This window comes from Halichoeres trimaculatus, unplaced genomic scaffold (assembly GCF_033239565.1).
Source record: "Halichoeres trimaculatus isolate MK-OKI-2021-1 unplaced genomic scaffold, fHalTri1.1 fHalTri1_scaffold_3, whole genome shotgun sequence".
NCBI lineage: Eukaryota > Metazoa > Chordata > Actinopteri > Labriformes > Labridae > Halichoeres > Halichoeres trimaculatus.
The window spans coordinates 10,518,111-10,534,422 of NW_027437181.1; the positions used below are offsets into that span (position 1 = coordinate 10,518,111).

Below are 16,312 nucleotides of genomic sequence, written 5' to 3' on the forward strand. Positions count from 1 at the left end.
CTTTTTCAGTTTTTTTTAATCAGCTTCAAAGGGCTGATTAAAGGAAGCCTAAAGAGGTGCCACAAAACCTTTTTTTAATGCAGCGGAGCCTCAGATTCTTCTTTGGTGACTTAAAGTAATACTCCGGGATGGAACAAGTTGGGTCCTATCACAAGGTTTAGGGCAGAAATTACCCCTACAGCAGTGTTTTTGTGCAGTGGAAGCCCAGGATGCTCGCACCAAACACCCCCCCCCCTGCTCCTCTGCCGGTTTCCTCTGCACTCAGACGGGGCCATATTTTACTTGACCAAAAACACAAATAAACGGACTCCCACCAAAAAAATCTGATATTGGTCTGCATTCACGCTTTATTTAGAGAATTTTCAGTGCGTTACTTTCACACAAAAGCACTGCTAAATAAGGCTCTAGTTCTCATCGTGTCTCTCCGTCCTGGCAGACAACTTGCATTTGTTTATATCCAGCAGGCCGCGCGTGCGGACTGATAAACTAAGTGGCGAGCGCCTCGTAGCCAGCTGTGGCTCTGCAGCGGAGGTGGCTCTGCAGCAGAGGTGGCTCTGAAGCAGAGGTGGCTCTGCAGCGGAGGTGGCTCTGCAGAGGAGGTAGCGCCGGTTTATAGCACGATGAGAACTAGAGCCTTATTTAGCGGTGTTTTTGTGTGAAAGTAACGCGCTGAAAATTCTCTAAATTAAGCGTGAATGCAGACCCAAATCAGATTTTTTCGGTGGGAGTCCGTTTATTTGTGTTTTTGGGGGTCTTTTCAGGGATTGGTCAGTGGAAACACTGTAAAATGCGCCGTGCCAAGACGAACCGAACTGAACGGCTTGGGGGAACCAGGGCTTTAGACTGAGACTATTATCCAGGTACTGCAGACTTGAGACTTGACACACAACCCATTCTCTCTTGGTATGATTACACTGAGAATCCCCATGAGTTTCCAAGTGTTCAAAAGAAATGCCATGGAGAAGTCTGATTTCTTACCCACAGAGACAAACTTGACTGTAGGGCAAGTGTCAAAAGGTTGACTTATGGATTGAGACTTTACACCACAGCACCCTGAAGAACAGAAGTCCCTCATAAAAAACAGTTGCCACAGTATAACTGTGTTGCTCAGCACTTTAGCATTTTGTTGAACTGTAATGCAAAGAGTCAACTTGTTTGTCAGAGAGAAGAATGTTACACAAATCTTTTTTGAGAACATCAAGTCAGGGTTTGGGCTGCAGGCAGTGTTTGTAAACTGCAAAATCATTGAATGGAACTTGACGACAGAAAGAATGGAAAACATTTTTACATGCCATCCTCTTCACAATCTTTTTCTTTGAGTTTTTGTTCGTTTGGATGTTTTTGTGCCTCTGCAGGTGAACTTGTGAAGTGATTTATCATCTGCCTTCTTGCTGTTGGGGCACAAAAAAGAAAAAAACTTTGCTCTCATTTGATCTGCTAGAAACTAAACCTCAACCCTGAAGCAGTACAACACTCTGGTGTTGTTCAGTTTGTGACATGTTTGGTTATCACTTTTTCTAAAAATTAAGTTTCATTGCACATTTTTTTTTTGTTTTAATCAGAAGTCCCTGCATATATTTCTAATGTCAACCTGAAATCAAATTGTTTTGCAGTTGAACCAAACACCCTTTAAGACTCAAATGAAGAATCCAAAACATTTCTTTCAAAGGGAAGAAGAAACCCTCAAAGACATCATTTCTGGCCAAGCCTCAAGCAGCTGCTCTTTGAAGATGTGCCATAGTTCAGCTTCTCCTCACACCATTAATTTCCCTCTCTGTTGTGTCTTTGCTGTTGAGGTTTTGTATGCGGTTTTGTCCCAGACCATGATCTCAGGGGTTCTGATTCCTCTGTTCTTTTGGCACTGCTTTGCGATCACGATACAGCAAACAGTCTGTCACCAATTGTGTTGCAGAATCAGAGTGGCCATATCCATAAAGGGTTCTCAAAGAGAGGTCCTCTGTCTCTGTTTTTGCATCAGAAAAGACATTCATGTTGTTTTTGAGAATCACCCAAAAGACTATTGTTGGTTGAGTTTATTTCTGTGGCACTTTGTGAGGATATACTAATAAGAAAAAATCTTTTTATCCTCAAACAGCCTACAAGTTTTAATTCAAGGTTCTCTATCATGAAAAAAATCCTATTTTTCTCTAGTTAAAGGTGACATCTCTGCTTTTCCTAAGCTCTGACCAGATCAATGTCAGTATACCTCTCACCCTGTGCCATGAATGACGTTGTGCAGCCAGGACCTGTCATCCTCAGGCCTCTCTCCATACAGATTAAGGAAAAGACTGCTTGGCTTTTTATCACCCAGCTTAATAGGCTCCATGATATCACAGAGCTTCTCATCAGCAGGTTTTAATGTGGAGCTGCTTTGTAATTGAGGCAGAATGTCAAGTGTGAAGAAACACCTCGCTGCTCCCTTTTTAACATGCATGCTTGTGTCCTTGCAGGCAACCAGGCTTTGACTCTGCCTGTTCAGAATCGGAGGAAAGTTCAATCCTCAAATCTAACTGTCCTCTTTAGACTCCCTGTGTTGTGTCCTTGAACCAGCACACTGAACTTTGTAGTTTAATCATGTGAACTAAAGTCGATGTGGTCAAAGTCTGTCAGCTAGCTGTTTCAACTGCTAATGGCTGTCTGCTACCTAATTGAAGCCCCTCTCCTCCTCATATTGAACCCACTCTTTTAATTTGCCCTTCCACTGCCCTCCATTGAGGTAGATTTATGACTGTTGGATTTTTTATTTTACTGCCAAAGCAAGGGCGTGTGAACCGTCTGTACCTGCTACAACAATGAAAATCAATCTCCCTTTTGCTCCCTTTCTCTCCCTGCCTGTGTCTCTCTTCTACTCTTTCTCTATGAATCTGTGCAGGCAGCCAGGGGGGATGGGAGATGATGGAGGACAAAGGCCCCCGTGTAGCTGACTACTTTGTGGTAGCTGGTCTGACGGACCCATCCAAGCCGTTGGACCAGGAGATCCACTTTGATGATGTCTGCCACAAGACGGCCAAACCAAAGGCGCCCATCACAGATGTGTCTTTAGTGATCCGCTCCATGGGCGAGGAGGTGCCGCCAGGGTTCACATGTATAGACGAAACACCAAGTGGCCATTCAGCTGATCTTAACAACGGGGGCCTCATGGCTCCACAGATCTTCCTGTGCTACAGGCGAGGCCGGGACAAGCCGCCTCTCACTGACCTCGGGTATGTACCAAAAGTGGATGCCCCTTTGTGGTTGGAGCTAATTCAAGTTAAGTAACACAAAACACTGTATGCATTGAACATAAATCCAGAAGAATACATGAGTAGCTAACTCTGGTTACTGGTTCGATTAAAATTGGAATTACTTTGACTTGCATGGCCAAAAAAAATCAAGGATAATATTTGTATCAACATGTCTAAAGTTTACAGCTACTGCAGCAACTCTATGAGAGGCTAACTAGGGCTGAACAATTAATCGATTGTAAACCGACATCGCAATGTAATAGAATGCAATTTTGAAATCGCAAACCCTGCAATCAGAAAGAAAAAAAGAGTTTCATCATCTACACAGACCTTGTTCTTGTACTTGTTCTCCCCTAAAACCAGCAAAAGTCAAAATGCTGTTTTTTTTTCCTGGCAAAAAAAACCCTGTGAGCTACAAAGATCCATCCAGTAGATCGCAGAGCCATACCCCTTGATCACTTTATTCTGTATGGTTTGTTACTTTTACTGACAACTGGAGGTCAGTAAAATTTCACAGTGTTCCTTTTTCTTTTTCAATAAAGAAATGCAAATAAGACTTGTTTGAATGTTAACAGTATCTTTTGTCATGTAAGTCGTACTATAAAATTACTTAAAACTTGTGTTAAGTAAACAATGCAGAAGATAAATGCCCCCCCCCCCCCCCCCCCCCCAAAAAAAAAAAAGATTAATTAATTAATTAAAAAAAAATTGTATGCTAAATAATCTAATTGCAAACCCAATTGCAGTTAGATTATTTTTCAAAACTGTTCAGCCCTAATACTAACTGTAGGTAAGATGTTTATGAACGTAGGAATAACTTGGTGTTTGGCTGAAAATAAGCCATATTAATTAATCAAACTTAGCTTTTTGTGTTTCTGTTTTTCTGTTATTGTAGCCCCTCAGTTTTTTCAAATATTTGCTTTTTACTCTCTGTTACCCCCATAGTCATACCATTTATGCAACATGTCATATCTGTTATTTTTCTCATTCCCTGAAATAATCAGCAAACGCTGAAGCTATTTCTGTTTCTGTCAGGTTTCTTCCTAACCATATAACTAGGCGCTGCTGTGCCTCGCTGTTGTGGTCCCTATTGGAAAGTCCTCCATATCATGTTTGTTCTTAAAAGCTGAAGTGCTTTTGGCTTTAAAAAAAGTGCTCTGCTCTGCTCTGCCTGGAAAATCCTCCTGTGCAGCAGTTTTTTCCCCACAGCAGCCTGTTTCTGTTTGCCTTGCAGTCGTTCCACCACTGTGATTTTTGCACCAAGAAGTGAAATAGTGTGGAGCATTGTTACAGGTGTCCTCCTCAGCAACATCTTTAGAAATATGGGAATTCAATACTGTTTGTTCAGAGCTCCCACACCTTAGGCTGACAGAGGAAGGTGGTGACAATGCTAAGGAGGCTCATGTTAGCCTCTGACACTACAGAGTGCAGTGCTTATCAGGCACTGACACAGAGGCTGCTCAGACGCTATCAGCAGCTTCGTGTGCTGAAAGCTCAGAGGGCTGCACTTCCCAAACACTGTGAGACTAATGGGAAGCTGACGTGAGTGTGAGCATGTCTAGACATCATTTACATCCATCTTTACTTATTGCTCAATATGATGGCAAGTTGTTTCTCACACTGTTGAAGGAATAATCAGCAAGCAACAGTCATACTGATAGCAATCTGGCCTTGTGTATACCGAGAACCAGTGAAGAATATAAAAAGCATTAGCGGCTCTAAGATTTCAACCAAGAAACTGGTGAGCAGAGGTGGTAATCCACAGAGTCGCTGTCACATGCCATGTCATCATCGCTTTAGCCAGTAGCGACTCTTGTTTATATATATGTCAGAGCACCTTAGCTCTCTCTGTCTGAAGACCTGATCAAAAGAAGACAGTTTTGCAGTTTGCAGTTTTAATATGAACACTTATAAAGAAGCTTTGTGCTGTTTTTGTATTGCTAAGCAACAAGTGAAGAGCTTGTCCTCCAACAGCTTTCCTAAAAATTCAAGTAGCAGCTGTAATCTCTGTTGTCCCCTCCACACAGGGCCAACCACTAAATTCATTTGATTGGGATTGCAAATATATCTTTTCATGTTTTCTGCAAAGTTTGGCCTTTCCTTAATTTAGTGCATGAAAAGCATCATGCAAAAAAAACCCCAACAAGCTGCAAACTTCGAAAGGCAACACACAAAGGATGCATAGGCTTTGTACAAAAAATTCAGTGTCTGTAGAAAACAGCTGGAAAAAAGTGCTGCTCATTGTTTCATGATTCTTTTATTTCCTAACTATCTTATTAAACAGAGTCAAGTGATCTAATTTTAAAAAAGATAAATTATTACATAAGATGTCGACTTCCTCACTTGTTGATTGTGTCAACATAAAGCAGTCTGATCTCTCTGCAGAGAAAAATGTCCACTCAGTGTTTGGTCGTGCTGTGAGCAGAGCAGAATCACCACAGTGATGAGTACCAAACAGAAAAAGGGACAGAATGACAATCCCCACAGCTAGCTAGCCACTTGAAGTTCTCTTTCTTTTCAGCTTTGGTTTACTACCACACACTGCCTTTAGAGCTCCACTTGAAACAGTAATGGAGGATAAGTGCATGATGGAAGCACAAAGAGGAATGTTTAAAATTACTGCTCCTGTTACGTACCTCTGAGCATTCATCCTCTAAGTGGTTTGTGTGAGTGTCCTCTTGTGCCTCATTGCAAAGCTGTACTGGGTTAATATGTTTTGACAGACTCTGAACTATACATTAATCTTCATACCCAGAGAATATTTGAGCTGTCAGGTATAATAAATACCAAATTTTATGAGATTTTAAGGATCAAATTTAAATTTAATAACCATCAAAAACTTTTTCTTTTTTTAAAAAAAACACATCTCTAACACAAAAGGTCTGATACAAGTTTTTGATACACTTGCGCCACAAAAACAATACAAGTCAAGGTTTATTAGATAAAATATCCCAGATACAGAATCACAGTTAGTTTAAATGAATATTTTTCACACAGTCCATTCATGAAAGAAAAAAGTGCAGAGACTTTTTAGTGGCTATTCAAACAAGATATTGAACAAGGATTCATTTATGTGCCTTATTCCCTTTTATAATAAAGTTAATAACATCAAACTCCATGGCTAAATCTAATCTTGCTTCCTCAAATGTCATGGCAGACTAAAAGATGTAGATGTTTGAATCTTTCTCTTCCAGTCTCACCAACCTTCACCTTGTTTCTCTCTTTGTCATTTGCCAACTATCAAATTTTTGTCTTTTGATAACAACAGAAGTTATAACAGCTGCAACATTTCTTGAGATCTTACTGAGGTCTTTTGCTGTGCAGCATTTAACATAGCATCCATGCTGTGATTCTTTTACTAGCAGGTTTTAAAACCTAGAAACCAGAGTGTACACTGACTAAACAGCATCTCAGCACTTAATCATTGCATACAGCTTTGTCTCCATTTTATTAATTTTGTTTTATGAGCTCATATTTCTCTCTATAAATGGTATTAATTCAGCTTTGCTGTTTTCAAGGTGCAAAGCCAACCTTAATCTTAATCAACTCGATTATGTCAGGACATGCTTTTCCAATTAAAGACTCACACAATGACCTCCACCCTGTTGGCTCAATGAATAGTGGCATATTGTGTTGATTGATCTAGCATCCTAATCACTCTGTTAACTACACATTGATGTTGGTTTGTTGGCTAACTGCCCAACTGTCCCCCCTCCTGCAGTGTGCTGTATGAGTGGAAGGAGCGCCTGAAGCAGGGCTGTCACCTCATCCAGACCACGCCCTCCGGACGCCCGGCCAACATCAGCGGGAATTCTTCTCAGCGCATTTATGTAACTTACCGCCGGGCGCCTGAGAGCCAGCCACACACGGCTCTGGCTGTGACGGACATCTGCATCATCATCCCTAGCAAGGGAGAGACACCCCCACACACATTCTGCAAGGTGGAGAAGAACTTGAATAGCAGCATGGTGAGAGACACGTTCATGAACACTTTACACTTTGGGTGGTCCTGTGGTTGACTGCACATACTTTAAGGTCTGAAAAGAAGTTCTGAATAATTTACAGCAAAAATTCACCTTTAAAGATAACTTTAAAGAGGTGTCAGCTGAAATCATACAGGTTCAAACCTTTTGCAGAAATATCAAAGAGCTCAGGGCCTGCTTGTTCAAAAGTTAATCTGGATCAGTGTGTTCCAGGTTTGTGAATCCTTTCCCTTAATCATTAATTATGTGATTAATTACCATTTAACTTCATATAGGATGTTAAGTTGACTAATATGTAGGGGTGGGCAATATAAATCGTGTACATTATTATCCAAAATGTTGCTTTAACGATGTGCAATTTTACATTATGGAGTACTACTGTTTTGAAAAAAACAGACGGTGCATAGATGGCAAAGGAAAGGTGCTCAAAAGTCCTCATTCGCTGAATGCTTGGCTCAGAAACCAATCAGTGGACAGGGTTCAGTCACGTGACTCAGTGGAACCCAAAACACTTCATAGTCGCACGAGGAGGAAATATGCAGGAGTCTCCCATCTTAGCGGATGATTTAATAGCGATACACTAGCCTACCTTACACAATGGTAGGGAAAAGTATTTTTTGTTCAATATCATCAGATTATCGTTAACGGAAAATTAAAAAAATATATATAGATATATTTTGCCTTATCGCCCATCCCGACTAATATGAGAGTTCTGTCAAATGAATAAATGAACATTTTATTTATGAACCAGTGAAGTTACCTTTAAGTACAAACTTATTATGAAACTGTTTTTTATTTGGAGTTGTAAGCTGGATAATTACTGGTGAAATGTAGAGTGGAGAGAGTGGTTGGCAATTTGCAACTGGATCCCTTCAGGGAGATCCAGCTAAAACATAGTATAAACAATGAGAGGTTAATGAGAGGAACCCCTCATGGACTCTGGTGACAACGGTTTGGATGATCTCTAATTTCAGAGAGTGTTACGTCATGAAGATCCACAACTTAGAAAAAAAAAATGTTGGTTCTTATATTTCAGATTTTCTTTTTTATGTAAAGTTTTCTCCTTTGATAAAGTGTTTTTGGACCACAACTCTAAATTTGATGAAACCCTGAATAATACACATTGTTTCTATTCTCCTTAAAGGCAGCGTGTTAAATGCTCACATGGTAGTTTTCTACTCTGTTCTTGTTTTCAGTGGGGCTCCTCTGTATACCTGTGTTATAAGAAGTCTGTGGCCAAAACCAACACAATTGCCTACAAAGCAGGTAAGCCTTCCTAATCCCGTGACTACCGGTGTGCAGAGATCTGAATACTGATGTGACCTTCCTGTTCAGGGTGGAAAGACTGAGATATCAAATAACCGCGACGGATTCTTTTACCTTTCTAAGCTCTTCTCCTCCGTTTTTTTCATATGTGATAAACAGGCATTAAGATGATTTCAGATATGTGATAAATAACATAAAATTGCTCTTACTGCCTTTTTGTTTGGTAAAACTGTATGAATATGGATGTAAACGGAGTCCTCTGTATGAGTAGGCTGCGACAGCTGTTCATGCAGGCTCCAACTTGTTGAAGCATGCTGATGCCCTAGATCTGGAGCAATGAGATAAGCCACTGCAGGCCAGTATTCCTCATCTTAAAAGGGTTTATATAGTCACTAATATATTTAACATTAATGTTAATGATTCTGCACTTGTTGCACATTAAATCTATCCGATGTTTCAGCACTCTGAAAGAAGGCTGTCATTTAGTGATAATCCTGTTGGCTCAGTGCTGCCGTATTTGGCTCAACCTCAGACTTGCTGGCTGGGGTTTTGTTGAACATGTCTTGAATATGCAGCAGACTGTGAATGCAGAGATCCTATCTGTTTCTCACTGATGTTTTGCATGAGTCAGCCCACAGAGCTGAAGTTTATTTTCTACATTTCACGCCAGGAAGATTCCAGCACGCTTCAAGCTCTGAGTTTTTGGAAACAGACATGTTTTGCAACATCTGATCTTATTTATACTCTCATGCCACATTTTAATCCAGAATGAACATGCTGAGTTTGTTTTGCTGGTGGATGTATGGTTCTCATTTTGAATTGAAATACATTGAATGTGCTGTTATAGCTGAAAAGCAAGTCATTTACAGTGTAGGAGCAAAAATATTGATGACAAAAAACTGGCAGGAACCATTTTAAATTATGCTTTGTTAATTCTTTAATTTGCATCAATGAATTTGTATTTTTTATATTCACTAATAAAGTGAAGCAACTAAAATACTTCTTGCGTGAAGGGGCTGCATACATTCCAGGAAACTTATCAGCAGCTCTACAGCTCTTTCAAACTCATTAACCTTCCTTCAAATCATTGATTTTTCTCTAACAGTAATAATTAAAGTTTTTGTTCAGTCTCAGGGCTCTTTCGTCAGCCTGCATCCTGCAGCAAAGAGGAGGAAACAGATTCCGGCTGAAAGCCACAAAATTTCAGATAGAGAATGGAAGCAATAGGCAGGTTTGAAAATATCTGATAGTTTTCATTCATATGCAAAATAATCAGTGATTTTAGATTCTTCTTATGGCTACATGAAGCAGTCCTTATAAACACATTTTCAGTCAGTAAAATCAAGTGCTGTTCTTAAGTCTAAGATGTTTGCAAGTTCACTGTACTCCAACAAATATCCAGGGAATAACAAGGCAAATTTATGCATGTTGAATCCAATCACAAACTAAAGTTAAATCTTAACCGATCTTGGGTAAGCTGAACAGCTTTTTTCTCCAGCTTTTTTTCTTACTGTGCAGTCTTGAAAGTGCTGTCAACCTTAAGGCCCTGTCACAGATCCAGTGAGTCAACTCTAGATATGATGATGAATTAAAGAAAACCTAAACCTAGACTTCAAAGAATGAGTTTTGACTTTTGGGGCTATTGATGACCGCTTTAGTTGATGTGTCTTAACTTCACCCACAAACTGTTTTCCAGAAGACGTTTTGTGCAGCTTGTATCTGTGATGAATACTTGCAGATTGCAGCTGTAAAAGCCACACTGAGATGTAGCAGAATAAGATTTAACTAAATAAAAGCACTACCTCATTGTTTATTTTCCGTGTCCACTGACCATGACAAATGGCCCAGAGGCCTGATTACCCTGCACTGATTGCTTATTACAAAGCCAGGCGTTTTTGTAGCTGATCCCTGGCTCAATGAAGTCATACATTATTGCTGGGATTAAACTGCAACTAACTCCTTTTTTTCATTTAGGACTTATTGGAAAGGTGGGTTTACATCTAAATTGCATGTTAAATGGTTATCTCAGGAGGGAAGTGCCAGCAATCTGCTCTCAAAAGTAAGTTTTCTGACTGTTTACTTTTTGTTACCACCTGTAGGTTTGTTCAGCAGATATCCAGAAGAGGACTATGAGTCTTTCCCCTTGCCAGAGTCGGTCCCTCTTTTCTGCCTTCCCATGGGGGCCACAATTGAGTGCTGGCCAGCTAACACCAAATACTCCCTCCCTGTTTTTTCCACCTTTGTCCTCACCGGAGCCTCTGGAGAAAAGGTAAATAGACACTCTTCTTTTTCACTGTCTTTTGGCATATTTCTCTGTGGCAGCTTTGGGTGTGAAACAGTGACAGTTACACCTCAAAAACAGACGACTGCCAACTACACAGCTGACATGACCACAGACAAACCAACTATAATGAGACATGAGAAGAACCACAATGCCCCACATGCCAGGGGGAAAAGTGGGTCAGAATATGTGCTTCTTTGTCAGTAAAAACATCGTCACTTAACATCTAGTGACATTTTGTGTAACGGGCCTCTTGACAAACATCTGAAGAATGTAGTAATTATGTGAACTTTTTGAAACTAATTTATTCATAGAGCTTTTGTTCTTTTTTTGGCTCTAAGAAAGAGCTCACTGAGCTTTTTTTCTTTCAAGACAAACATGCATACTTGCTGACTTACTCATCTGTTTACACAGCCATCGGCATGTCACTGTACACACACTCGACAAATAGGTTTTTTTTATGTATACAGAGGATATAAACGCATCCAAATAAGATGAAAAATTCAGCAGAAGTTGAATTATTTTATTTAAGATTCAACATGATACAGAGGTCTTTCTGAAAGAACCAAAAACTATGATGGACATAAAAAGCATGCTTATTATTGAGAAATGTTGGAGGAAGGAAACTTTTCACTTTTCCATTTTTGACTCACTAGAAAACTATTCAGCACTGCCCGTCTCGCACTCATCTACAAGCTAGAGATCATCATGCAGGTAATTTTGTAGTCTTGACAGCACATCTCCTGGAAATCTGCCCTGACACTTCTTCCAGTACTCAGAATGTATTAGCAACCTTTTGAAAGTTCAGCACTGATCAAAAGTTGAGCCATTACGTATGATCCATCATGTTTGATGGAGGCAGCTCAGGTCAGTCTAGTCCCAGGTTCTAAAGACTGATATATGCCTCTGCAGTTTCAGATGGATGATTGTGTGGACATGCATAAAGAAGGTGGTTATTGGTTACATCTCCTGGATCAAAATGCAGTACTGATCAGTCAAGCGGATTGCTTGCACCACATTTCAAATCTCCAACTTCTGGTTTCTTGTACATTCTCTACACTTTGTGGTTAGCTAATCGTGACAGCGCTGCTTACTTGTTAATTCTTTTCACCATAACAGAAGCATGCAAATTTGCCACCACAACATTCATGAGTGATGGTTTGCGTGCTGTCTGGAAAAACTTTATTCCAGTTGTAGGCAGCTCATACACAAAGACGCAAACACACATTTTTGGTTTGCGAATCGAAACACAGGCCCCCACCCACTGTGCTAGTCTGTGGGTTTGGAAATTGGTCCAGATGGGATGACTCTCATGTTGACACGTATTAGCGAATTATGTGGTTAAACACAATCATGATTGAAAACAAATAACACCCAAAGCCTGCTGATGTTTAGATGGCAGCGGTTCTGCTGAACAAGGCCAGTCAGGGGTCAGCAGTGATCACTGGTGCCAAACCCTCTGTGCTCTGCTGTGGCTGCTGCTGAGTCATGTTGGGTTGTGTGTGTGTGTGTGTGTGTGTGTGTGTGTGTGTGTGTGTGTGTGTGTGTGTGTGTGTGTGTGTGTGTGTGTGTGTGTGTGTGTGTGTGTGTGTGTGTGTGTGTGTGTGTGTGTGTGTGTGTGTGTGTGTGTGTGTGTGGATCGGCCCTCCGTTGAGCATGCAGAGGACTATTTTTTGAGAACAGTCTGTGTGCTGACTTGTGTTTAAATGACCAAGGTCAAAGGGAGACTGAGCTGGACTCTGGTCGTCTGTGGACTCCATGTTTAACTGAGGGATCACCTGTTGACCCGTTTGCACTCATAACACACCAACACATCCCCTTCTTCCAAAACACTTACCTCTTATTAAGTTGAATTAATTATATCTCACTAGTGTTGTATACATCTTTTTTTAACTCTTACTCACCTGTATTAAAGTTGTAAATGTTTCACTGTGTCCCACATTTCTTTAACACTAGCTATACGATGTAATTTGTGTATTCAGAGGAAAGAAATGCCATCCTGCTTGAAAAACGAGACTAGTTTGTGAACACAGCACTAACACACAAAAAACACAGGTCTCATTGCGTTCGATCACCAGTAAACAAAATCTTAGGCAACCTCTGTCCCTTTTGGGAAAATGTGGAAAACTCAGTCAAACTCGGTCACATAGGCAGCTCAGTCGACCAGCAGATAAGCCCGTTAGCTTTGATTTGTGTGTGAATTGTGAAACTCATATTTCCAGTAAGCAATGGGGATTCATTTGGCTCAGTGCTGCTGCTGGTCCAGCTGGCTGTTTGTTTGTTCGGCCCCACTTGGCACTCATGGTATTGATGTTCAACAACAGTTAAACAAAGTGCTCTGTACTTACCCTTTTTCTGTGGTTATCGATTTTATCATTTATTTAAGAGTGCCGGGCTGATTTAGAGCCCTGCAGAGAGCTTTCTAAACTCCTTTTCATTGTGAGTTTGGCAAGTTGATCCATTTTACATTTTCTCTTGGAAGTTATTGTTAAACAATGACAAAAGCTTTAATTTACCCTTTGTATTTGTGTGAGGAATGAGCCAAGCATTGTGTATAAAGTCAGGACAGTTTTTACAAGGGATACTTTGGATTTTAGCCCTGTCTTCAGATGATTACAGAATGGTAAAAGACCAGTGTGAACTACATGTTTGGTTCACAAGTTCACAACTGTTAGGTTTTGATGGTGTGGACCACTGTTACCTGTTTAGTAGTACTTCTAATCAGTCAGACAAGAAGAAAGATGAAGAAAAACTGGTTTGTATGCAAGGAATGCCTTGGATGATAAAAGGGATGAATCCATCTTAGTAGTTTTAATATTAATGCAATACATTGGTCAAACAGTCATATTATTTTTGGTTACCAAAAATGCTCAAAATATGCTAAATTCAGCTGGTGAAGTGTGACTCATTTTCCATTTCAAATTGAATATCACTCTGAAGATTGTTTTTTTTTTTCATAGACATTTTTGTATTACTCGTCTACTACTGAACTTACCACTGAAGTTCTATCCCCTGTTGGGATTTAAATCAGAAAATTAATACTGCAGAGATGAAGTTCAGGGACTCATATGTGTTCCATCTGCACCTAAGCTGGCATTTTTTTAACTAATTAATAGACTCAACAGCCAAAGAGATAAAATACATTTTTGATTTTGAGCTGTGTACCAATCATGTGTTTTGTTCCAGGTGTACGGTGCAGCCATCCAGTTCTATGAGACCTACCCCCCAGAGTGTCTTACTGATCAGCAGCGTTCCCACCTGGGTCTCCTGAATCTGGATCCAAACAAGCCGACTTCCTCTAAGTCTACACCAACAGGCAACAAAAGTGCCACAAACAGCCCCACCACACAACGCTCGGTCCACACCAACAAGTGCATCTGTCTGCTCTCCCACTGGCCTTTCTTTGACGCTTTCCGAAAGTTCCTCACATTCCTGTATCGCTACTCCATCTCTGGCCCACACGCTCTGCCTATTGAGAAGTAAGTTATCTCATTTTTATCTCTCAATTTCACTTTTTTATGCTCTCTTAAATCTTGCTTAATTTCTATTTTTCTAATTTGAAGTCAGGTGGCAGTCAGTGAAGCTTGCTGTTGAATATTGTCAACACTTTTCTTATACAATCAACTTTTTAATCATTGTTTTTATTGGTTTTTTCATGACCTTGTCCTCAAGTGATTAGGTGATGTGTTACAGAGGAACTATACTTCATGTTTTTCTCCTGCTTGTAACTCTTGTTCCTCTACAAGGGGTGCTTTGACGAATCATTCAGCTGCCAGCTGCTGTTATTTTTGGCCTCACATCTCCTAATTTGTCTTCTTCTTCTTCCCAGGCACATTTCTCATTTTATGCACAAAGTTCCCTTCCCTTCCTCCCAGAGGCCTCGTATCCTGGTTCAGGTAGGTTTAGTTTTGAAGCGTAAAACATTCCCTGTGGTGTTTTCTGCATATGGTGCATGTTAGGACTGGTGGATTATCCTTTCTCTTCACATACTCTAGTGTTGTTTTCTGAAGTTGTGTTGGAGCCTTAAGCTGCATCAGCTTGCATCCTCCATTACTGATGAATATTTAAGTGTTACACTGAAAACGTTTTGTGCTCAGTTTGTTTTTATCTCACTTTCCACCTTTTCTGCAGCTCTCCCCTCATGATAGTTTGATGCTGAGCCAGCCGGTGTCTTCTCCTCTACCGCTCAGGTGAGAACAGCAGCACACAAGCTTTATTGGAAATACTGGATATTTTAAACAAGAGCTACATTAACCACTTTCTAATTGGTCCAAGAATGCAGTATGTGTGAGCAGGAGAGTTTGGGTCCTTTTAAGCTGTGAATACCTTCAGATCAAATACTGAATTTCTGGTAATTCTGAAACGGTCTGTGTGTTTGCAAGAAAAGTAGTTCGAAAGTTGGTTTAATATTTTTTTTATGACTCTAATTTTATTTTATTTTTATTTTTTTTTAACACCACTCTGAAAACATGCATAGAAAATAAGGCATAACTAAGACACATGATCTTATTGTGACAATAAAACATCAAAATATGAACAATAAATCAAACAATAAAGCAGGTAAAATTAGTCCATGCTCAACATGATAAGCATTAGGGATGGGTACCTTTCACACTCGAAATGATACGATACCGTTGTCCGGTACCTGGCAATCAGTACCGGTACTCAACGGTACCAATTTTCGATACTTTTGTGTTTATGTGGTAAAAAATATCAATTTGTTTGAAAATAAAACCTCAATTTTTTTAACATTTAATATATTTATTCTTCAATATAAAACCTTGCAATGCTGTGTTCGTGTCCAGCATGGAAAATCACTTACTCTACCACTTCCTCACAGTCACAAGGATGCGTTTTGGTAACTAAACATGGTACATTTTTGTTCTACATGAATCGATACCCGGTACTTTTGACAGAATTCGGTCAGTACCTATAAAAGTACCTAATTCCGCGCCTATCCCTAGTTAAGCAGGAGACAACCACAGCAATGCTGTATGTTTTTTCATTGCCCCATCTGAGGCTTACTGCCCACAGGTGGTAAACAGATCCCTGTATCGCACTCAGTCAACCTTCATCTTCGTTTCCATGCCGGCTCCCCATAAATAGACCACAATGATCACAGTGTATGCAATTACCTGTTAGCTATATACTTAAAAACATTACCCATTTCTCATGTATCAATATTATCCGTTAAACTGTGGGATATTCTTTCAAATTCTGCTGCTCTGACTAACTGGAAGCTAGTCTTTAAACAAGGGGCGTTCTGTATCTCTCCACTTTCTCATTGTCATCTGTTTGCCAATCATTATACTTGTCTGAATCCAATTGGTTAAGGGTTTTACAATTGGTTCAATACTCTGAAGTATGGTCATTCATCTAGTAGCCACATCACACCTTAAGAATGTCTTCAGGCTCAGAAAAAAAATCCCTTTTAATATTCAGTGAGACACAAAATACACACAAAAGTTCCAAAGTCCATTAGAGGTTCAGCACTTAGTAATAAACAACATTTGAAGCCTACCTCAGCACCTGGATTTAGTTGCTATTTCACAAACAAC

The 16,312-nt window shown here is 40.0% G+C and overlaps 1 protein-coding gene across 4 annotated transcripts in view; it reads left to right on the plus strand.

Annotated features, from left to right (window-relative positions):
* Positions 1 to 16,312, plus strand: part of LOC141787452 (C-myc promoter-binding protein-like) — a 65,270-nt gene that overhangs the window by 13,371 nt on the left and 35,587 nt on the right. For all 4 annotated transcript variants that reach the window (XM_074665836.1, XM_074665837.1, XM_074665838.1 and 1 more), the window contains exons 2-8: positions 2,873 to 3,203; positions 6,946 to 7,192; positions 8,404 to 8,473; positions 10,573 to 10,742; positions 13,941 to 14,233; positions 14,584 to 14,650; positions 14,886 to 14,944. In XM_074665836.1, the coding sequence (XP_074521937.1) occupies positions 2,893 to 3,203; positions 6,946 to 7,192; positions 8,404 to 8,473; positions 10,573 to 10,742; positions 13,941 to 14,233; positions 14,584 to 14,650; positions 14,886 to 14,944 (1,217 nt within the window). In that variant the 5' untranslated portion in view covers positions 2,873 to 2,892. The remainder of the gene's footprint in view (positions 1 to 2,872; positions 3,204 to 6,945; positions 7,193 to 8,403; positions 8,474 to 10,572; positions 10,743 to 13,940; positions 14,234 to 14,583; positions 14,651 to 14,885; positions 14,945 to 16,312) is intronic.